This window comes from Poecile atricapillus, chromosome 22 (genome assembly GCF_030490865.1).
Source record: "Poecile atricapillus isolate bPoeAtr1 chromosome 22, bPoeAtr1.hap1, whole genome shotgun sequence".
Taxonomy (NCBI): domain Eukaryota; kingdom Metazoa; phylum Chordata; class Aves; order Passeriformes; family Paridae; genus Poecile; species Poecile atricapillus.
Window position 1 is genome coordinate 8,220,949 of NC_081270.1, and position 23,277 is coordinate 8,244,225.

Below are 23,277 nucleotides of genomic sequence, written 5' to 3' on the forward strand. Positions count from 1 at the left end.
GTGGGAAGGAACATAAAAGCCGATCCTGTTCCAACCCCTGACATGGGTAGGGACACCTTCCACTATCCCAGATTGCTCCAAGCCCCATCCAACTGGTCTTGGGCACTGCCAGGGATGAGGCAGCCACAGCTTCTCTGGAGCACCCTGTGCCAGGGCCTGCCCACCCTCACAGAGCAGGATTTCTTCCCAATATCCCATCTGACCCTGCCCTCTGGCAGTGGGAAGCCATTCTCCCTTGTCCTGGCACTCCAGACCCTTGTCCAAAGTTTCTCTCCAGCTCTCCTGGAGCCCCTTTAGGCCCTGGAAGGGGCTCTGAGGTCTCCCTGGAGCCTTCTCTTCTCCAGGTGAGCACCCCCAGCTCTCCCAGCCTTCCTGCTCTCCTTGATGGGTGAAGGCAGCACAGGAGGATGGTCTGGGTGTTGCTTGAGGTCTGGTGTCAGCAAAGACTCTCCATGAAGCTGTTTCTTTCTCCCCAGAGCCCTTTTGGTTAATTTGAAGCAGAGTAGCTTTTTCTTATCATGAATTTTGAGCAAACTTTGGCAAATACCCCTTATATGGTAGATACTTCTTTTCTTTTTTGTTATTATTTTCCCTTCTATCCCAAATGGATAAAAATAGACAAGTGTGCCCAAATTGGCAAGAGAGGAAGAGTAAAAATCAGAGGTGTCAGGAGGGAAAAATACTTGTCCCCAGTGTCCTAACTCAAAGAAGCTCACACTGAAGTGGCTCTTTTTGCTCCTCTTGGCCTGTCCATTGCTGTTCAGAATTCTTAATTTTCTGACCAATGTTTGGATCTGGCACTTGGGGACATGGTTAGTGGGTGGCCTTGGAATGGTTGGAGGAATGGTTGGACTTGATGATCTTAGAGGGTTTTCCAAAATTTTCTTCCCATTCAGTAGTCATTCCCTTAACCACATCCCCACCAACAAAACCAACTTATTCTTGCCTTGGAACTTCCGGTTTTGGTGCGCTTATAATCCTGTTTGTTATAAAGAGCTGGGAGGGACAAGCGCAAGGATTCGTAAAGCCGGGAGTCACTTTTGGAAATGCTTTTGGTCCTTTTCTGTTATCAATTTCCATTTAATTGACACTTAAAAATTAAAGTTTCCAACAAAAACACCCCCAAACTGATCAGTGAAAGCATCCAGACAGTCCATGCTCATTCTGGGCAGGATGGAGGAGCTGGGGGATGGCTGAGAGTCTGAGTTTGAACTTTGAGGAGCCTGAATAAACCCGGAACATTCCTGCCTGGATGGTGACCCTGAGCAAAAGTGCCTTTCACAGCTTGATAGTTGTCCCTGCTTTCCCAGGAAATACAATGAGATGCAGCTCCGGCACAAGGACAAGATCCGCAGGGCCAAGGAGACCTTCATCCACGAGGTGAAACAGAGGGACAGCAGGATCAAACAGCTGGAAAATGAGCTCAGTGAGTTGAAGCTCCAAGTGGAAAAGGTGAGAGGACACATACAGGGCTTCTCCTGCAAGGGGAAGGAAGCTGCAGGAGCATCGCTGCTTCCAAAAGTATGCCCTGGTGGCCAAGAAGACCAACGGCATCCTAGCCAGTATCAAGAACAGTGTGGCCAGCAGGAGCAGGGAGGTCATTTTTCCCGTCTACTTGGCACTGGTGAGGCTGCATCTCGAGTGCTATGTCCAGTTCTGGGCCCCTCAGTTTAGGAAGGATGTTGAGACTCTCAAACACGTCCAAAGGAGGGCAGCAAGGCTGGTGAAAGGCTTGGAACACGAGCTCTGTGAGGAACTTCTGAGGGAGCTGCGGTTGTTTAGCCTGGAGAAAAGGACACTCAGAAATGACCTTATCACTCTCTACAATTCCCTGCAAGGTGGTTGTAGTTAGGTCGAGGTTGGTCTCTTTCTCCAGGCAGCAACTGACAGAAGGAGAGGACACAGTCTTAAGCTGCACCAAGGGAAATGCAGGTTGGATATAAGGAAAAAGTTTTTTATTGAAAGAGTGGTAAAGTACTGGAATTGTCTGCCCAGGGAGGTGGCGGAGTCACCATCCCTGATGTGTTTAAAAAAACACTGGATGTGCCACTCGGTGCTATGGTTTTATGAGGTGTTAGGGCATGGGTTAGACTTAATGATCTTGAAGGTCTCTTCCAACCTAGTGATTCTGTGAAAATAATCGTGGATTCGGGGAACGGTGTGAATTGAAAGGGACATTAAAGCTCATCTTGTCCCACCACTTACCATGGGCAGGGACATCTTCCACTATCCCAGGTTGCTCCAAGCCCCATCCAACCTGGCCTTGAGCACTGCCAGGGATTGGGCAGCCACAGCCAGGGACTCACCACTGTAACAGGGAACAATTCTTCCCAGTATCCCATCTAATGCTGCCCCCTGGCAGTGGGAAGCCATTCCCCCTTGTCCTGTCACTCCAGGTCCTTGTCCAAAATCACTCCTTGCAGGAAGGGACCAGGGGCACCAACCTGTAGCAACAAAAAGCCAAAAAGAAATTCTTGGCTCAGGATTGCCCTGGGGGGAAGCCACATCCTCAAATCCCAGTCAGACACTGGCTGAGCTCCATGTTCCTTTGCCTCAGCAGTTCCTGCTGGAAAGTGACCCCAGAGCCCCTTTCTGGGTTATTTTACATTGACAAGGTATGAAATTGCAGAGTCGTTGAGGTTGAAGACCTTTAAGGTGAGGATCTTCATCAAGTTCAACCATCCACACACCACCACTAAACCGTGTCCCTAAGTGCCACATCCACACGGTTCTTGAGCACTTGCAGGTGTAGTGAGTCCAAGGTTTTAGGAGCTGGCACCCTCAATGGTAGTCCCTTGGAAAAGCCCTGAGGTTTGCAGAGGACAGAAAAGAATCAAGAGTAACTGGTGATTGTTCTTTCTTTCTCCACCACCCTAAGGGAAAGGTGCTGATTTCCCAGATCACTGCTGAGAATGAGAAATTACTCCAGGAGAGGCGACGGCTCCTCCAAAAAATATCAGACCAGGAGGAGTCGCCTTGGAGCCTCTGGTCTGGGATTCCTTCCCTGCAGAGCAGGTAGGCCCCTGCTGATGTCCATCCACTGGGATTCTCCCTTTTCCTGGTTTTGTGCCTCATTCTCTTAAGAATTCCAGAGGAAAGTCTGGACTGTGCCCCAAGCCATTGATGCAGTAGCTTTTATGGCTGTAATTAGCATTGTAATTACTCTGTTTTCCCATCCAAGACCTCTCCATTGAGCCGGAGGCTGTGGAGAGCAACAGCTCTGAGGTTGGAAAAGAAAATTCCTGTTTGAAAATGGAGCATGGCTGGAAGGAAAATAACTTGTGCTTTGTGCCATGCCCAGAGGAAAGATCCTGGAGGAGACGAATGCCCGGCTGCAGGACAAGCTCCAACTCTCCAGCCATGTGGCCACATCCCAGTGCCTTGCCAGGAGCAGCGTCACCCCCAAAACAGAGGTGAGACTCTGGGAGGGCTGGGATCATCAGGAATCATAGAACCTGATGCCTGAGGGTCTGAGGAAGAGCTGGATCCATCCTTTGGGATGGAAAGGCCTCCCATATGGTAGGTGGCAACAGCTGTGGGGAGGAGAGGCTTTGTGACAAGCTGAAGGCTCCATACACTCAGCCCCTGCTCATCTCTGAGCTGCTGCCCATGGGATCCCCTTCCACAGGAATGGGAATCTCAGCACATTTAGAGCTGTTCAAAGGCTTAATTTGTAAAGTTGGCTCTAGGAAAGGAGAACCAACCCTTCGTGTGAGATTGGGAATATTCCCCCTGCCAGGGGGAATATTCCTCCCTCAGGCCAAGCTGAGCAATAATTCCTGAGTTGAGTGAAAGTATTGACCATGTTAATGAAGAACTTTGGCAGGAAAAATTGAGAAAATCCAGGAAATCAAAGAGTTTTCAAATCAACCAGGTGGATTTAGGAGTTCATTGGGAGTTGTAATTTGGAAAGAACCCAGGCAGGTTGGAAATGAGCTGTTGAGGAGGAAAGGGCTGTTGGGAGCCCACCTGGCCTTGGTGGAGCTTGGTTTGGACTTGTAGCATAAATTTACACCCAAAGGACAACTAAATCCCTGATTAGCACCTCTGTGGGGCTGCAGTTGGTGGGAGGACTCTCAGTGAAGCTGGGGGAGAGCTTGGAAGACCAGGAATTGTTGGAATTCAGGGTCTGACCTGTACCTCCTCCTTTCAAAGTCTCTGTTCCTCCTTCCAGGATTCGAAGATTGTTCCTGGCTCTGAATGCCAGCCACAGAGTAAGGTGTTGCCACCTCCTCGTGCCAGGTACCGTGGTGGGAAGGGGGAGCCAGGGAGGAGCCACTTGAGCATTTTGGCTGCTCCACCTTGTGCTTTCACTTCCCAGAGGCCTTTTTTTGTTAGTTTTTGGTCAAATTTTAGGGAAAATGGTATTAAAATGGTATTAAAATCAGTCAGCTGATGGGATGGAGAAGTCAACTTTTCGGAATATTTTTGGGAACATGATGGGATTTAGGAATCTTGGTGCTCAGTGGCTTTGGAGGAGTCTTTATACAAGAGGTAGTGAGACTTGGAGTCCTAGTACGGCCAGAGCTGTGTCCCACATCACTCTGGGATGTGTTCCTCCATTCCAATCCATGCCAAGCCAGATGAGGAGAAGGCAGCTCTGGAGATGCAGCTCAGAGGGTTTGGTCATAGCCCCAGGCACTGTTGGGGGTGGTCTGTGCAGGTTCTGGGCTGGCTGAGGGTGTCCCTTCCTTGGATGGACGAGGAGCCTTGATCCAAGAGAAAAGCATCAACATTGTCCTGTGCTGCTCAGAGGTGTTGGATAAGGGTCACCCAGACTCCACAGAATGACAGAAAATGGAAATCTGTTTCCAGCTTCCCACCCCGAGATCTCCCAGAGCCCCTCGGTGCCCTGAAGTCCCCGCAGAACATGAGGCCTGAAGGAGAGGCCGAGAGCCAGGATTCTTCCTTCTGCCTGTCCCCCTCGCAGCCTTCGGATATCGGGTACCTGAATGTGGCCTCTCCTGGTGATACCACGGTCCCCATGACCTCACTGCTGCAGGACGAGAGTCAGAGCCTTGGCTCCGAGAACTTCTGAGCTGGGAATGTTGGTGCAGCCTTACCTGAAGTGCAGGATTTGGGCTCCTGGGGCCACGGGACCATGAGCTTGCAAATAGAATTGCCAAATGGACTGACAATTTCTGGGATATATTCCAACTAAATGATTCCAGAGATTTTTATTTTTTGTTTTACTTGCTCGCCTGTAAATGTGTGTGTGATCCCAGATCCACTGGAGGCTGGAATTTGTAGATAAACTCAGTACAGTGGTAGAGGGGTGGGGTGAAGAGTGTCTTCCTTCAACCCTAATTGTCTGTCCAGTCCAAATCTATAAATTTCATAGATAAAACTTGGAGAAGTTCCCCTTTTACCCTGTGCCCACAATCCATGCCCACACACTGTCATTCCCCTTTTTCCATGCTCTCAGCATTCCCTTTGCTTTGTGCAGAGGTGAATGGGATATCTGAGCACTGGGGAGAGGATAACTAGTCATTCCCTGACTTGGAACAGTCCCAGCCTGAGTCAGAGCCTGAGTGGACCAGCACCAGTGTTGCTGGAGTTATGCAAACAATTTCCAAAGGTTTTGGCTAACTTGGATTCTGGCCAGGACAGAAATTCACTGATGACTGAAGCCAGTCATCTCCTGATCCTGCATACACCAGTGCCATGGAGGTCTGCTGTGCTGCAGCTCTGTGCCTGTGTAGGAACGAGGCCCACAGTCTAAGATAAGGGATTTCCATTGGATACATGGTGATGGGAGTACCCGGGTGTGATCACCTGCTGAGGGAGTGATGGGTTACCAGGCAGAGGCCAGATAATCCCTACCCTTGGAATCTGGCAGGTGGAAGAGGGAGGGCTGCTCAGGTGTCACACTGTGTTCTGCCCTTGCCAAGATCCAGAGCCTTTGTCATCTCTCTCATTACGACTCTTGATGTTACTCATTTCCAGATAAATTGGATGCTCCTCCCTCCTCCCCAACGCATGGAGACCCCTTAGCAAAGATTTGTGCCTCCAAATGCATCAGAGAATTCCTGGGAGCATTAGTCTTGTGCAGCTTTTATGGGTCCAGTGCATTTATCACTCTTAGTCTAACAAGAGTCTGTAACCTGCTGCTCCAATAAACTGCACTGTTGGTGAATTTGTGTTTGTGATGTGATCCTACTGGATGTTACCAGACCTGCCTATCAGGAATTCAGCCCTGCTGTCCCCAGGCCCTCTGATCCCTCAGGACCAGCTGGGACACTGGGTTTGTTTTCCGCCAAATTTCTAACTTGTAACACAGCAGTTCCCAGTATCCGTGTAAATAATTCTAAATCGATTTCCATCCAATTTTCCTGTGTGCTTCAGCAGTGGCTGTGGGAGACCCGTTAGAATGGGCAGTGGCTGGGTGGGGGCAGCCCCTTGAAATGACGAGTGCAGCCTCCTTCCCCTGTAGAGTGAAGCCTGGGGCCAGGGGGATGTCTGTGTGGGGCTCTGCAGCCCCTTGGTGACACATGTGAGGTCACAATGGGACGTTCTGCCTCCATGGAACCATAACACCCACTACCCTAAGAGCCAGAGACCAGCCCAGCTGTGGTGCCCCACCATCCCACCAGGCCAGGAGAGGAAGAAATCAGGCACGAGGAGCTGCAGCCATGACAGAGCTTTTCCCTGGCTTCCTCCTCGCACTGTCTCCGGATCTTGTGTACTTTCAGAAGGATGGTAAAGCCTTGAGATCCCCGAGGTCCTGGCATCCTCCTGCCCCTGGGGGTGGGAATGTGTTGATGGCTTTGCCCAGGGAAAGGGTCCCTCTGGAGAAGGGGATCTGACATTAGGAAGATGAGGAGGGGATGATAAACTTCGTAACTTCAGCATGGCCCTTTCTCTTCTTCTGACAGAAATCATTAAAGTTTGGGACTGTGTGTCTGAGTGCTATCGCCAAGACCTGGTGCTGAAGAAGGTGGGGCTGGTTTCCTCATGGTGTTCCCTCAGACCATGGGGGTTTCCTGATCCTTACCCATCCTGCCTGGCCCTCACCTAGCCTAGAGGGCAGAAACATCCCTGGCAGATTCTGCATTTTAGCCAGAGACCCATTGTGAGTGCGGGCAAGAAGTCAAGCGCTGCTTGAGTAGAACATCGGATTTCCGCTTTGGAGTCTTCCCCAGGATGGATGGAAAGGACGGAGGCCCAGGCAGTGCTCCTGCACTCCTTGGGCCTTCCCAGGCTCCAGGAGTTTCTCCCATATATCTTTCACTCCAGATGGTTCCTCACTCCCTCTTCTCCAGGATCTGCAGGATTTGGCACTTCTCCAAAGCTTTCCTTGGGGGCTCCATCTCAGGCCTTGGAGCTGCAGGGATGGAAAGGCCACAGATCACCCTTAGCCTTCCCTTCTGTTTGCCCTCTGATTGCCTGCTTTTGCTTCCAGAGAGTTGGACTGATGGGCCTGGGTACCATCCACATTATGAAAAGACCTATCTGGCATGGAGAAGGGGAAGGTTTCATGGCCGACAGTCCAGAGTTCAATCTGAGCAAGCCCTTTCTGGTGGGGAAGAAGCTCCTCCATGGGAAAAGCCCCGTGCCTGGTAAGATGAGCCCTTCAGCCCTGCGCTCCCCCTGGACAGGGATGGGTCCCTCCAGCAACCCCTCCAGGGCTCTCTGGGTGCTCACAGTGTGCTGGCTGCTGCTGGAGCACTCTTGGAGGTATTTCTGAGACTCTCCTGGCACTGAAGACTCTGATGATCCCCACCGCTTTGGGAAGATTCCTGCTGGCTCCCACAGCCACCTGAGAGGTTCTGCGAAGCTGGAACACGGTGGTTGAGCTGGCAGTGCAGGGACAGGGGCTCATGGCACAAAAGCATGACATTGGCTGCTGGGTGAAGAGTCACTGTGGTGGGAGGGGGTTAGTGGGCCCTCAAGGGGCCACAGAAGGGCGTAGTGAGTGACTTTGTGTTGCATGTTTTTTCAACAGGGCTCTCCAAAGCAGACGAGTTAATCTGTGCTGAGGTGGCCTTGCGCCTGCACAAACCCAAGGCCACCATCGTGACGTGCATCAAGGCCACGCTAAAGATCTGTGAGTGGGCCTTGTCCAGTGGCCAGAACTTCGACTTTGTGTTCAAGGACATTGGCATCCTGGTCTGCCGGGGAAACCACGTGGTCATGAGATTCTTTGAAGACTTGGTCCGGGAGGTGGCTCAGTCACAGTGCCTGGCAGAAGGTTTGCTCCAGGTGAATCTGGCATGTATTTCACATGCCCTCAAACTCTTGGGGACGCAGCCGTGGCCTTGGGAAGCTTTCCATGATTCTGGTAACTGAGCCTGCCCTCCTGTTCCCAGGAGGGAATTAGCCCTGGGCTTTGGCTCCTGTGGAGAGGCTGCTGGCATGGTCTTGTTGTCCCAGAGTGCCAAGGTGGTGGAGGTGCTTATGGATTTGGGACGATGTAGTGGCACAGGGTGGTGGAGAGAGAGCTGGGGTTGGGGGTTGAGGAGGGGCAGCTGGGGCTGGGAGTGGAAGAGGGGTTTTGTGTGTTGTGAACAGCAGGTAAATTCCCTGTGGTTCCTGCCATGTCTCTGTCCCTGTTGCAGTCACCAAATCTGAAGCCATTATTCATAGGCCACATGGAAAAGGACATTTCCCAGATCCCTCCTGGAGGTGTTTTTGTGCTGCCACAGTGAGTGCAATTGTTTCTGTATATGGCGGGGTGATAACCAGCAACAGCTTTTGGTCCTGGCTTCTCCTGTGTGGGAGGAATCCTTGGATGTGTTTAGTTTTGGAAGTGGAATTGAATTTGTGTGAGGTCCATGGACATTCTGGCTCCTTTGGGGAGTGTCTTCAGGTGGATTCCCTGGGAAGAGGTCTTGCTTTACCTTCCCACCTCTTTGGGAATGACCCCGGAGACACAGTTGGGGGCCATGGGGCAGACAGCTTCACCAGCTTCTTCTTTTTCCCTTTGAGAAGGACTGAGAACAAACAGGCCCCAGAGCCTGGGGTGTTCTCAGTCACCACAGCTTTGTTTTCCCTGGAAAGCATCTCTGGCAAGTGGGATCCCAGACCTGGCTGAGAGGAGCCCTACGGACGGAGACTCTTGTGTCCATGCTCCAGTGTTAATGTTTCCTTTGGAAAACTGGATGCCTGGGAACAGCTTCTTCCCAGAGGCTGCCATGGACTCTGCTGCCCTTATTCAAACTGGTGTCACCACCTTCTTTGCAGCTTTGTGCAGGCAGATGGGAAGTCCCAGCCACATCCTATAAGTGCTTCCCTACAAGGCTGTGGAACCACAAGCAAAACCAGCACCAAGCGCCAAACAACTCTGGGTATGTTCCCTTCTAGGAACTGACATCTTTCATACCAAAGGGAATTCTGTCTCCTGCCAGAAAAGTGTCCCATCAGGTCCCTCTTCTTCTGAATGGGGACCCAAGGAAGCAGTGAGACGGGAATATGGAGCAGCACAACCCTCAGGGAAGGGGATTAGGCTGGGACAGGAAGTCTGGGAGATCCCTCATGTCCAAAGTGTTCTGGAGATGCAGTTGAGGGGAGCTTCCTCTTTTTTTTCATCAGGGAACCTTCCCAGCCAACGCCTCTTTCTTCGTCCACGTCTTTCTCCAAGTCAGATTTATGATGTGAAAGCAATGGGAAGAGGAAAGAAAAAGGGTGATGGTGGAGTGCAGAGAGGGAGGTGAGTCTGGAAGAGCTGCCTTTAGGTAATTCTGTACTCCTGGACAGGTGTGAGGAGCTGTCACCTTTGGCCATGCTGCCTGTACTTATGGAGAGCAGATCTGGGCACATGCCCAAGGTCTCGGCCCTTCCTGTGACATGGGAAGTGGACAGCAGTGTTTTGAAGAGGCCTGGAAAACACATTGGAGAAGATGCTCTCACTGTTCTCAGACAAATTGCTTGTGTGGTGTTTCTGCAGTTTGCTGCCTCCAATTGAGAACTCTGTGAAGAAGGGCAGAGCCACCAAGGGGATGGAAGCACCCAAAGCTGGGCTGGCAGCTCCCACCAGGCAGCAAAAACATGTCCAGGTGATATGGATGTAGGATCATGTCCTGCATCACTGCAGGGAGGCTGTTGGAAGATTCCCTTTGAATGTGTCCGTTCCGGGATGTCTTTTGGGTTCCATTCAGTCCTGGGAACAACTTCATCACCTCTGCGGTGTCCAGACTTCATCATGAAGCAGAGGGACACTGCCAAGATCTCTGGGGAAGAGAGGAGGGATTCAAACTGTCCCTTGGATCATGGGCTGCTGGATGGGACCCTTACTGTTGCCAGAATGTCTGAGCTGCCTTCCCTTTGTTTCATATAACAGCTTCCACCCCTGGCAGAGCAGAAGCATCTGGGGAAGGCTGCTGCCTTCTGTCCTGGAGGATTTGAAAGGCTCAGGAAGGAGAGAGCGGCTGCTGTGGCAGGAGTGACTGCTGCTTTGTCCCCAGAGAGAAAGGAGGGGAAGACACCATCCCCTTGTGGAGGACGACCACAGCCAAGGTAAGAGTGTGGCAGCACCTGTCAGGGCCGGGGGGTTGAGCAGGTGGGAAGGACCCCTTTGGGATCATGGAAGTGGAGCTCTGAGGCCTGGGCTGGATATGGTACCTTGGACATCCCCTGACATGGGCATGCCCTGGAGTAGCCCCTGATTCTGGTGTCCCATGTGCCCATGCTGAAGGCAGTGGTGGGGCCAAAGGGAATGTGGAGACAAGAGCAGCAGGAGCTGGGCCAGGCAGGATTCCAGCCAGGGAGTGAGAGGGGAATCCGTCCCTGCCTTGCAGGACTCCACGAGCAAAACAGGTCCTCCTAAATCGGCAGCCGTACAAAGTTGCCCGGGAACAGTGCATGAAGGCCTTGCAGATCAACAAGTTACGGGAATGGTCCGATGACAATTCCCTCGGTAAGTATTTCCTAGCACTGGATGCATTTTCCTGTGGCATCACATTCCTCCCCTGCCTGGCAGCAGCCCCTGTCTGTGCTGTTGGGTGGGTATGGGGGGTCCTGGAGCTGTCCCTGAACCAGACATGCCTTCCAGTGCCAGGTGGCAGCCTCAGGCAGGACGGGGCAGGTAGGGACATGAGTGGGCTTCTCTGCTGTCTGGTCTGGCCTCTCTCAGGCTGGTGGAGCTGGGTCTGCAGGGCAGGGGTGTCTGGGAGACTACAGAACCTCCAGGAGCAGACCTGGTGAGCAGAAGGTCTCCGCCCTCCTCCTTGTAACTCCCGAATCCTGAACAGCTCCTGATCTACCTGAGCTTGGTGAAGCAGCTGGAGGTCAATGAAGAGAGAACAGCAGAACTCCATGGGCACGGGGGCAGCCACACAGCACCATGGAAAAAGGAATAAAGACCTAGAAATCTGTCACTTTGGTGCACGAATTGCTGCTCCACAAGAGGGATTGAGCCCGCGGTCGGGGCAACAGCGTTTGGTGATCTAAATGGGACTGGTAGACATGGACGACTCCAGCCACAGAATGCCAGGACAGGTGAGGTTGGAAGGGACCCCAAGTGGCTCATCTGGTCCTACCTTCCCACTCTAGCAGGGCCATCCCAGAGCACATGGTACAGGATTGTATCTGGATGGGTCTGAAATATCCCTGGTGAGGGAGACTCCACCCCCTCTCTGAACCACCTGTTCCGGGCTCAATTCACTGCACAGCAAAGTTCTGTCTCCTGTTCAGAAAGCTGTAACTTTCTGGGCATCAGTTCCTGCCTATTCCCCTTGTCCTATCACTGGGCCTCCGGAGCAGAGCTTGGTCCCTGCTCTGAGGCCTCCTTGCAGACAGGGACAGACAGGAATGAGGGCCCCTCTCAGCTGTGTCTCCTCTTGAGGCTGAGCAGCCCCAGCTCCCTCAGCCTTTCATTGGCAGAGAGATGCTCCAGGCCCTTCCTCATCTCTGCAGCCTCCACCAGCCCCACTCCAGGAGCTCCGTGTCCCTCCTCTCCTGAGGAGTCCAGAACTGGACATAGCACTCCATATGTGCCTCCCAGGGCTGACCAGAGTGGCAGGAGCACTCCCTGACCTGCTGGCAATGCTCTTCCTGATACCTTCTGGATCCCATTAGCCTCCTTGTCCCCCCAGGACACTCTGCTGGCTCAGGGACGGCTCACTGTCTCGTGGACCCCCAGCTCCTTCTCTGCAGAGCTGCTCCAGCAGGTCACCCTCAGCCTGTGCTGGTGCCTGGGGTTGTTCCTCCACTGATGCAGTACCTGCATTTCCCTTGTTGAACTTTAGAAGGTTCTTCCCTGCCCATCTCCCCAACCTGTTCAGGTCCCTCTGAGGGCTGCACAGCCCTCAGAGCTGTTGAGGTTGGGCCTAAGGAGGGACAAACAGGGCCAGTTCATCAGTCTGAGGTGTTCACTCAATAAAAGGTGATTTTGGCAGGAGGGTATCATGACAAATGACTCACAGCCACTGACTCCAGGATCACACCAACTCCAAAGATGGACAAGACTGAGCCTGTGGACTAATTAGTGTGAGAAGAGACAATCATTTAACCAATAGAAGATAGAATATTAATTAGAGAACTCTGTAGCATGCAGCCAATGAATATTGAGGCCTTTGTTCGCTAAAATGTATAAATAATGCAAAACTTCGCTGAACGGGGAGCCAACACCCGTGGGAACAAACCAGGTCCTGCTGCGCACAACCTGAATGAAGCTATGGAGGTCCCTCACTTCAGCGTGGGAACTGGCTCTGCACAGCAGGGAACGAGCCTGGGATTGGGACAACCGGACCCACCTTCCAGCCCCAGGACGGCCACAGGCAGGAGGGGCAGGTGGGGACATGGGTGGTTCCTCTGGCCCTGGTTTCTCCCAGGTCTTGGGCTGGTGGGGCTGGGTCTGCAGAACATGGGTGTCTCAGAGACCACAGAACCTCCAGGAGCAGACCTGGTGAGCAGAAGGTCTCTGCCCTCCTCCCTGTACCTCCAACTGAACAGTCCCTCCTGAGCTTGGTGAAGCAGTTGCAGACCTTCACAACCCCAGAGAGAAGTGGAATTGGGACATGAATGTGGTGTGGGGTAGTGGCCCTGAATGGACATTCATTGTGACACTGAGGGGCAAAGAGGCACAGCATAGCCACAACACCCTTCCTCTAAAATAGTAATAATTCAAATTTCATGGATGGATTGCCTGGGTAATTAGGAGCTGGTTGGATGGCCACAAACAGGGTAGCGGTGAAGGGCTCAGATGGAGCTCAGAGACAAAGGGGTGTCCCTGGGAGTCCATACTGGGACGAGTGCTTTTTAATGTCTCCATCAATGACACAGACAGTGGGGTCGAGGGCACCCTCAGCATGCTGGCAGATGACCCTGAGCTGAGCAGCGCAGGTGACACACCTGGGAGACAAGATGTAATTCAGGGGGACCTGGACAAGTTCCAGAAGTAGGCCCATGGGACCCTCAGGAAGATCAAGGCAGCCAAATACGAGGTCCTGAAACGTGGGTTGTGGCAACTTCACTATCAGTCCAGAAGTGAGCTTGTCCCTCTCTTGTCCTTCTTCTACCCCAAGTTTGCTATCAAGCCCTTCATTCCCAGCCTGGATTGAGACTGGGGATTTTCCTTACTCGTGTGCAGGCCCTCATGAGATTCTCATGGATCCACTTCACAAGCGTGGCCAGTTCCTCCAGGATGGCCCCGTCCTTTGGGTGTATCACTAATCCTGCTCGGCTTCCAGTCACCTGCCAACAGGCTAAAGTTGTGCTCCACCTCACTGTGTCCTTGATAAGGTGTCAAAGAGCACTGGTCCAATGTAGTGCCCTGAGGTACACCACGCCTCATTGGACATTGAACCAACAGACACAGAGTTGCAGCCAATGGTTCTGTGCTCTTGTGACACCTCTCCAAAATTGCCTGTCCTCTCCTCTTTGTGGTCTCTCCAAGGTTGGACTCGATGATCTTGTTGTTTATTTTCAATCTTAACAATTCTCTGGTTCCCCCAGTGCCTTTTTAATCTGTTGTTTCGTTTCCACCAAGCTGTACTCAGGGCTTAATGGGTTGAGGATAAACCAGGTTTTGGAGAAGAAAATGTTCGTAAAAATTTCCAAGGGAAATGTTCTCAGAAGAGATTTTTGTTCTGCCCTTTGCTGTTCCACCCTTGGCCCACATTAAAGTAATTAAGGACAGAGGCCTGAGATGCTGTGGGGTTGCAAATGCTGTTGGCTGCTGGCCAGGGCAGAAAGCAGAGAAGTCGTTACAGGAGAGGAAACAAGCTTGTTTTGTTTGAATAAAGATCCTTCCGGGGGTTCAAATTTTGTGGATGAGGCTGGGGGGAGGAGAGAAGCAAAGTCTTTTCAGCTCAACCTCTGCATTGTCAGCTCAGCTTCAACTCTATAGTAATTTTTGGATTATTCTGAATCAGAAAAGTCTGATTCCTTCCCTCCAAGCCCCTGACTGGGGACTTGGCAGCTTTGGATTGTGGAATTTTGCTCCAAGCAGAAAGATGATTTTCACCGTAACTAGAACAATAATTTGGGTTACAGCAAAAATTGAAGCCTTTGGAGTATAAAACACTGCTGAGATTTGAGGAAGGTGCTCAGTTGGGTGACTGTTGCCCTCTCCTGCTCTGCTGGGATCAGGAACTTTGTTCTCCTGGTGTCTGTGTTAATCCAGACCCACAAAATTCCAGAAATGATTTACAGATCTGAGGACCTGAGCTTGATGTGAGAACTGGCCTGAGGCACATTGGTCCTTCTCCATCCATGTGACTTTCCTGAGTTTCCATATAAGCATTGAAGTCATGGAGAAATGGATTTGATTCCTAGCAGCCTTTGCCCTTAATGACGCCCCCCGTGCCTTTTAACACATACATTTTAATTAGGGACTGCAAAGAGCAGAGATGATGTTTTATAGTTGGGCATGTGTAGGCTCAGCCTGGGGTTCTCTGCCTTGGTCCTAATCTCTCTCCAAATCCCTGACAGGAGTGGGGTCACAAGGGAAAGGACCGGGGGAAGTGGCTTCAAGTTGTGCCAGGAAAGCTTTAGGTTGGATGTTGGGAAAATCTCTTTGTGGAAAGAGTGGTCAGACACTGAAAGGGGCTGCCTAGGCCAGTGGTGGAGTCACCATCCCTGGAAATGCTCAAAAAATGTGTGGATGTGGCATATGGGGACAAGGTTAATGGCGATCAACCTAACACCAGGTCCTGGGTTGATGGTTGGACTCAATGATCTTAGGGCTTCTCCAACTTTAACAATTCCATAATTCTGTGATTATTACACTCTTAGTTCCTGGAACTCCCAGAACAGGCCACTGGCTGGGTCAATTTTTTTTCTATCTTCTTCCAAGCTTCTTTTTTTACTCCCAGCTCTGCAGAGAGTGGCCAGAATTGTGGGGACTTTCAGGTGCTGCTGGAGCTCAGTATCCACCATTTATTTATTGCAGCTTGGAATGTTTTGCCCACCTGTGTCACGGACAGCATCTCAAAGTGGGAGCAACTCATAAATCCCAGGATCTGCCTGGGTGTGACTGATGAGCTGTGCTACTGAGTAGATATGTGAGAGTCCCCCTCAGGCTTTATGATACGTCAATAAAAAGTTTGGATTAATGGATTACCAACCTAATGCTGTGTGAAGTCTTTATAAAGCTCTGACTGCTGGGCAGTCTGAAAGCTCAGGAGAAGAGGGAAAGTCTGAGAAACACAAAAAAGGCAGAGAAAGCCTGACGGCAGAGGAAATAAAATCTGTCCAGGTCAGGAGAGACTTGGCTTTGCAGGCACTATGAAAAGCTTTCTTTCCTGTACAGTCCTGGCAGTCCTTGTCCTGGTGCACATCTCCCAGGCTGTCTATGTTCAGGTGAGTTTTTTATCTTTCATTTGTTGGTATTACAAATTCAACAAGGTGCTGATATTTTTTTAAACTTCTGGCTGCAACAAGAGTCTTGAACTAAATTAATAAACCTGAATTTTTGCTTTGCTCAGCCTTGATTTCCACCTGCATCTCCCTGTGCTCTGAGTTTTTCTTCTGTAAAACACTTCAGGTATCACTGAATGCTGCTGCTGTTTATTTACCTTCTCCAGCCATATCTCTGCTCTGAAATCCCTTAGGGACTGAGGCGTTTCATGCCCGGAATTTTCTCCTAGACCTAAAGCCATGTGCGGTGAAGGCGCGGCCTTTAGAGAGTGATGGAAACATGGTGTGACAAAGGAAAAATTGTCCTGTGTTACCTGGTTCTAGGCAGGAAGTTCTTTGTGGAAATGATCTGTGAGTTTATGAGATGGAGCCTGGAAAAAAAGGGCAAAGAAGAGCTTAGTTGGATCCAATGAAATATTAATAGGCAGAGAAGATTAGAGCACCCTCTGTGAAATTTTCCAAGTACACAGCACCTATGGCTGTTATTCCATGCAAGGTGGAAGGGGTTAAGAAGGTACTTCAGGGCCCTGGTCTGTCCTTGGGAAAGCTTTGGATCTTTCTGCACTCATCCTGAGGGACAGTGTGGGAGATTTCAGTCTGATTGCAATGTAAACAACTTCCTCTGGGGGCCAGGGAAACTAATACTTGTTAAACAATTACTGACTGCGTGTGTGTGTGTACAGCAGGTTTCCAGGGATAAGGTATCTATGCATCCTGGACTACTCTCTCTTCTGTCCTGTGAGATATCCAGAGGTGGCAGGTTTAAGCTATTCCTTTCTCTCAAACGATTCTTCAACATTTACAGTCTCCAGAGGAGCAAACAGCTTCCTACCCAGTGAAAACAAACCTAGTTTTCCACTTGCAGCCATAAAAAAATGTTAATAAATGAGAATGGCTGCTTCCAGGTTGCATAAAAGAGTAGGAAGTGCATCTCTGGAGCTTGAGCTGGATTTCTTCTCTCATTAATCATTAAATCTGTGTTTTCCCCACTGTACTTGCAGTGAACTCTGTGTTGCAGACCTTTCTCATGAGGTCTTTGAGATCTGACTGATTCTCTTTGATTCTTTACTGCACAAAGTTGTCTTCCACTCTTCTTCCCTGAAATTTTCCGCGAGACTTCCCTTCCCATAATATGTCAAATTTAACTCTCTCTAATACATTTCTTACTTGAGGTGGTGGGGTTTTGTGTCTATTTTGCTGTTCCTTTGTTCTTTTTTGTCCCCAGGACCTGCAGATCTCAGGGTTTGTTTCTAGTTCCTGGTTTCTCTGAAACTATGCCTATAAAAATCCACTCTCTTTTCAGTTATATGGGTTTTGCTTCTCAGTTGTGTGACCAACAGCTGAATCTAGAGCTGCTTTTATAGGAAAAGTAAATTTTTCATAGCCAGGGCTGATCACAGAATCAGAAAGCTGTTTAGGTTAGAAAAGCCCTTTAAGAGCTTTGAATCCAACTGTTCCTCCAGCACAGAGAGATCCACCATGTTCCCAGGTGCCACATCCACATGTTTTTGGAACGCTTCCAGGGAGAGTGACTCTACCATTCCCACCGGCAACTGGTGTTGGTGCCCGATTAACCTTTATAGATCATTAAGACCAGAAAAGATCTCTGTGGTCATTGAGTTCAACTGATAAATTAACCTGCGTAAGATCATAAACTGATTGCAAGAGAAAAGAATTTGACTTAGTTAAGTAAATGCATATCCAAAGTCTATCTGATTGGCTTTTTTAAACCTTTAACACCAAAATAATGTGATTCTGTAAAAAACCCTCCAAGTCAGAATCAAATCCTCTCCCCATTTATCTCACACCATTCCCCATTGGACTCCTGGGGCTGTGAAACAAATGCTAATATTTGCTCTTGTGCTGTATCAGAGTCACTGAATTTTATTTCTTTGGATGAGGAGCTGTTACTTGATGCCAGAATCCCAGGATGGTTTGGGTTGGAAGGGACATTAAAGTTCATCTCGTTCCGAACCCTGCCATCAGGTTGGAACCTCCCACATTACCTTACCAACTACATGTTGTCCATGAAACCACGTCAAAATGGGAGATAAAAATCAGTTTGAAAATGCTGATTTGTCTTCTGGGCCACACTCTGATTATCTGCAGATGGGTACAGGCTTTGTGCACTTGTTTAAACAGCTGCAACACCTAGAACTTAAATTTATGACCTCAAAAAGGGGGAATGAAAACTGAGGGAATGACTCTTAACCGATGCACAGGGAGGAACAACTAAAACATAGAGTAATATTTCTCAGAGTCCTGTCCCGGCTTCCTGAAGTTTCTGGTGAGAGCTTTGAGTCTAAAGTATCATATTTATGCTTCCAAAACCTTGTTTTTCATTAATCATGTGAGCAAATTTCAAATTGGCACAGGGTGGGATTGTTGGGCATCTGTGCAGGGCCAGGATCTGGAGTCAATGGTTCCTGTGGATCCCTTCCAACTCAAGAGATTCTGTGATTCTAAATTAATGGAAACTTTCCACAATATCCTGAGATGAAGGGTTTAAGCCCTCAACAGTGTGTGGTGTGAAAGAAGAGCTGCTTCTGTGTGGTCACACCCTGCCAGGTCACACTTGGCACTTCCACTGCTGTGCCTAGGAGAAAGGGTGAACCAAATAAATTCCCATTTACCCCCATTTAAGTCATGATTTTGTAGATCTCTACCACATATCCCTGGAAGCATCAGATGGAGCTTGGAGCAACCAAGCTAGTCTAGTGGAAGTTGTCCCTGCCCGTGGCAGGGGGTGGAATGAGAAGAGCTTTAAGGTCCCTTCCAACCCAACCCAACCCATTCCAGGATTCTGTGATATTGCCCAATAATTTCTTCTCTAGGCTGATGATTCTCAGCCTGGTTCTTTCTATCCCATATTTTATGGATCTGTCTCGTGGGGATGAGCCAGGCCCGAATTCTCCCTCTGTCCACTGCCTTCATTCAGCACAGGTTTTATCTGGGCTTTCTTTCAACATTACCTTTTCCTTCTGTTATATTTTTTGGGAGAGCTCTTGGTTGAAATGGAATGGATTTGCTAAAGGCCTGACTTCCATACACCTCTTTTTTTCTGGTTCTGCACAGGATGGAGACTTGAAATTCCCCCTGGAGTCCGTGAAGAAGCTGAAGGAGCTCATGGATGGGAGCAGGCACATCAACCCTCGCATGAGGGTTCCAATGGCCAGCTATTCCCCATGCCAAGAAAAACACCTCCCTGAGGAATTCCGGCCTGTGTGCAAGAGGGAAGATGCACTGATGGTTTTTAGGAGGCTGAGTATGTCATTCATATTTCGTAGTTTTCATTTTTACCACAATTTTCAACCTTAAACTTTCCAATAGCAGGAGGCAAAGCCACAGAATTACTTCTGTGTCACTTCTAGGGCAGCTCAGAGGGTTTATGCTGCGTTCGTGCTGCCCTTTCTCCTGCAAAAGTTTGGCTCCACAAACCCTCTATGGAAAATTCCTGCAGTGCTGAGCTGAGCTGGCCACATTCCACTGTGGTGACCATGGAAAAGTTCATCCAAGTAGAATAATGGAATCACTGAATAGTTTAGTTAAAGCTCATCCCGTTCCACCCCCTATGGGCAGGGACACCTTCCACTATCCCAGGGTGCTCCAAGCCCCATCCATCCTTGGACACTTCTAGGGATCCAGGGGCAGCCACAGCTTCTCTGGGCAACCTATGCCAGGGTCTCACCACCATCATGGGGAGGAATTTCCTCCCAGTATCTCATCTAAATCTACCCTCCTCTAGCTTAAGCCATTCCTCCTTGTTTAAAGTCCTTCTGCCATGTGCTGCTGCTGCAAAACTGTTTGCTTTAAAAAGTTATTATATTGCATTTATTTACTGTCCAGTACAAGGGACGCTTTAGGATGAAATGCTTCAATGTCACGTTGTGCTCTTCCACATGTTCCCATTGCTTCCCAAGGAATTCAGGTTTGATTTCATTCCTTCAGCCAGGTTTTAGCATGAGCTAATTTTACTTAGAGCAGTATTACCTACAAGGATCTTTCAAATTATAAAATAGGAATGCAAAGGAGCCTCCAAATGCTTCGACAGGTGGCTCTGCCCTCCTGGCATCTGACTGAATTTCTCCTTTCTCACGGACAGGCCTGGCTGCCGAGGACGACCTGTGTGAGATCTGTGCCAACGCTGCCTGCGCCGGCTGCTTCTGAGAAGGTGGAAAAACCCGCGCAAGACGTGTCCAGCTGGGAAGTTTGTGCATTCCTGTGGCAAGATCATGTACTCTCACCAATCAATATTCATGGGCTTCATCTCCCACTCAGCCAAACTGGAGCTGCCAGCTCGTGGGGACATCCCTGCAGTCTTGCAGCACCTGGATCAGGTGCCACTGCCAGCGCAGTTCTGCCATCAAGGAGGCTGTGACTCCTCTGAGAGGTGCAGGTGCTGCAGAAGTTGTGTGACACTGGAATGGAAATGCCCTGTTTCATTTCCCACTGTTGTGCCTGGATTTGAACAAGCTGAATGAAACTCAGCATCCCCTGCAGCCTTTTTAATAGCTTATATTTAATGCCCAATAAGTAGTATCTAATCATTAATATCTGCCTATAATTTGGCCTCCCCAACACACAACATCACTGGGTTGTGTGTTTCCAGTCCCTCCTTCCCTCCAGACCTTCCCACAGATCTTCCACCCCTTTGGATCCCGAGACTTGTTTAGCCCGGTGCGTAGAGCACTGCAGAGGGAAAAAGGGGGGTAAAGGGGGGCCAAAACCTTTCCCAGTCCCTCCTTCCCAGTGTGTTAAATCCCTTTCCCTTCCACCTGTCTGCAGGTGACTGTGGGAAAACAGAGAGCAGAAGGGAGAGCACTGTTAAACTCATAACAGAAGCGGACACGGTAACTCTGCTAGGCCATAAGCCTTGGAAGTAGAAAGCAGAACTCTGAAGAGGGAAGCGAGAGATAACGCTATGCCTGGCACAGTATGCTCGGTACGCTTAGTTTGTGAGAAACCATGTAATTCTGTACATGCCTATGTTGGTCCATAGAAAGCTATGATTAAGCAATTTTACTAGGAAACATAAATGTTATGGTTAGTGCTACTTTTAGCTACAGCTGAAAAGGTATACGTGGTAAGCCCTTGTAATCAATAAATTGACTTCTTGCGTGGAAGCGAGTCCCGTCTCTTCAGTTGCCGTCAGGTGACACTTTTGAGTTTGTAGCAGAAATGCAACAAGTAACTCAAGGTCAATTCCTGGTGTTTAGGAACACTCTGACAGCCAGAAATCAGCCTGTTCCTTGTACTGATTGTTGTTGATTTAGGGAACGGGTGTAGAGCACCACAGGAACACTTCTTCCCTGCTTGGATATCAAGTTTCTTTAAACTCTCTTTGGGAGAAAGGAATTCCAAAGTGCAGTGCTAGAATCACATTGAAACAAAAGCATTGCCTGTTGTTTTATTTATTGGTGGTGAGATTGCAAAGAAATTATCTGCCCGTGTTTATATGCTGTGCAAGCAATAAAAACTAGTAATAATTTGGATTTTTTTGTTGTTGTTTTGGGTTGTTTTTTTTTCTTGTTTTGTTTTGTTTGTTATTGCTGGGTTTTGGGGTGGATTTTGTTTTGGGATACTCTTCTTGCCTCCTTGCTTTTTCCCCACGTAAGGTGTTTAATGTCTGCGGCTTCCCTGAATAAAAGATATATATAAATCCAGACAGCATTCGAGACAAGCAGGAAAACAAGTTGTTTCAACAGCAAAAAAACTTTCTTCCTTTCAAATGTACAAAAATATGAAGCCTGAAGCCCATTTCTTCCGAGAATCCTGAAGCAGTTGAGGTTGGAAGGGACACTGGGTGCCATCCAGTCTTACCTCCCTTGGACCTGAATGCCCAGGACCATTTCCAGATGACTTTTGGATGTCTCCAAGGATGGAGAATCCGCAGTCTCTCTGAGCAGCCCGTTCCACTGCTCAGTCACCCTCCTTTTTGTCTTTTTGTTTAATACCAGTGAATTTCTGACTTGCCCCCACCTAGGAAAAAGAAGAACAGAAGTATTTACTAATTTCAAATTAAGCTCTTTCTTGAGAAAATTTCAATACTTTTCCTGGAAAAAATGCAGAATGATTTCAGGCAGTGTCGTTGGGGTTGGTCTTAGCCCTGGGTGGGCCTCTGCTCCCACCCCACACAAACTCAAGGATTCCAGAGCGCTCAGCAAACACTGAGCACACAAAGATGTGCTTGTCCTTGGGGTAACATTTTAACTACAGGGTCAGAGAAAGTACCAGTGATGACGTGATTTGGTTTATAAGCAATAAAATGTCATAAAAGCAATGGCACGCCCAAGGAGAATTTGCACTAAATATTAGGGTTCAAAGATCAAGAGTAAAGGGTCTAAGGTCCAATGTTATGGGTTAATTTTCCAAGGTTGTGTGGTGCAAGGTCAATTATCAGGGAATCAAACTTCAAAGAGCAGAAGTCAAGAGTCAAAGGTCAAAATTCAGAGGTTAAGAGTAAAAGGTCAATGGGAGGTTGCCAGGGAGTTGCAGGGAAGAGGAGTATTTATAAACTTTATCCATATTTCCCTGTAATTTTGGGTGTTTGGATTTCCTTTGTGCTCGTCAGGATAAGCCATAAACAAGCCCCTGAACTCTGCATCGATGTGTCAAACCCTTCCACAGAAAGGCAAGTCAGCAGTGATTCTAGAGGAAAAATTAGAGGTGATGGCTTGTGATCCATGGGGAATTACATTGGGAATTATGAAACTCAAACACATGGAATTGTGGAGGTGGAATTCCATTTTCAGCCTTGGGCACCTGGAGGAGGAGAGGTGTCCTCATCCATAGCAAGGAAAGCCTGGTGCCCCTGTGTGTCAGGTGCAGACAATGAGCTGTCCAGGGAATGAGCAACAAGTTCCTTCTGCCCCTGCCCTCACCCGTAGGATGGCAACAGCACAAACTGAACTGTGAGGATGATGAGGGGACAGAGCAGCCCCAGGTGTGAGCGGTGAGGTTGATGAGGGGACAGAGCAGCCCCAGGTGTGAGCAGTGAGGTTGATGAGGGGACAGAGCAGCCCCAGGTGTGAGCAGTGAGGTTGATGAGGAGCGGGTGGGTCCTGCCCGGGGCTGTTTTAGGGGGAGGGTTTCCCTCAGTTCACTTGGGCACGGAGCAGCTGGAAGAGAGTCATTTATGGTGGGCTCCACGGGGGTATCTCATGGAACGATACCGGGAGCATCTCATAGGGTCTGGGAGAACAGCTGGATGCACTTGGACATGGAGCATTGCTTAAAGGAGGTGCCCAGGGACAAACCTTTGTGTCGCGAAGCAGCATCTGAGCAGGTGAGCCAGCGTGGGTTCGCAGGGGGGACTTTTCTCCTTTTCCTTTTTGATTTCCTCTTGCCGGGGAGAGACAGAGCCGTGCGGAGGCGAGGTGAGCTCTGCCGGGCCGGCAGGCGGGAGCTGCGGCGCGGAGCTGTGTCCGTCCCGGCCGCTCCGCCCGCTCCGGGCGCGGGGCTCGGGCACCGCCGGGGTCC

At 49.6% G+C, this 23,277-nt stretch overlaps 3 protein-coding genes across 3 annotated transcripts in view; all 3 read left to right on the forward strand.

The window, feature by feature from the left end:
- The window catches only part of CCDC30 (coiled-coil domain containing 30), a 39,123-nt gene extending 32,735 nt beyond the window's left edge, over positions 1-6,388 (forward strand). Inside the window, exons 21-25 of the mRNA XM_058855461.1 lie at positions 1,311-1,452; positions 2,879-3,015; positions 3,302-3,413; positions 4,175-4,242; positions 4,816-6,388. Coding sequence (XP_058711444.1) covers positions 1,311-1,452; positions 2,879-3,015; positions 3,302-3,413; positions 4,175-4,242; positions 4,816-5,038 — 682 coding nt within the window. The 3' untranslated portion in view covers positions 5,039-6,388. The remainder of the gene's footprint in view (positions 1-1,310; positions 1,453-2,878; positions 3,016-3,301; positions 3,414-4,174; positions 4,243-4,815) is intronic.
- Positions 6,389-6,391: 3 nt separating this feature from the next.
- On the forward strand, positions 6,392-15,467 carry CCDC81 (coiled-coil domain containing 81). Its single transcript, XM_058854835.1, has 10 exons — positions 6,392-7,559; positions 7,946-8,202; positions 8,559-8,644; positions 9,184-9,287; positions 9,532-9,649; positions 9,887-9,995; positions 10,280-10,455; positions 10,737-10,855; positions 11,190-11,436; positions 15,332-15,467. The coding sequence occupies exons 1-9, from the start codon at positions 7,148-7,150 to the stop codon at positions 11,231-11,233; spliced, it is 1,425 nt and encodes a 474-aa protein (XP_058710818.1). The 5' UTR covers positions 6,392-7,147; the 3' UTR covers positions 11,234-11,436; positions 15,332-15,467.
- A 73-nt stretch (positions 15,468-15,540) lies between these two features.
- Positions 15,541-21,290, forward strand: LOC131587236 (guanylin-like). Its single transcript, XM_058854848.1, has 3 exons — positions 15,541-15,741; positions 18,874-19,063; positions 19,901-21,290. The coding sequence occupies exons 1-3, from the start codon at positions 15,667-15,669 to the stop codon at positions 19,963-19,965; spliced, it is 330 nt and encodes a 109-aa protein (XP_058710831.1). The 5' UTR covers positions 15,541-15,666; the 3' UTR covers positions 19,966-21,290.
- Positions 21,291-23,277: the final 1,987 nt, after the last annotated feature.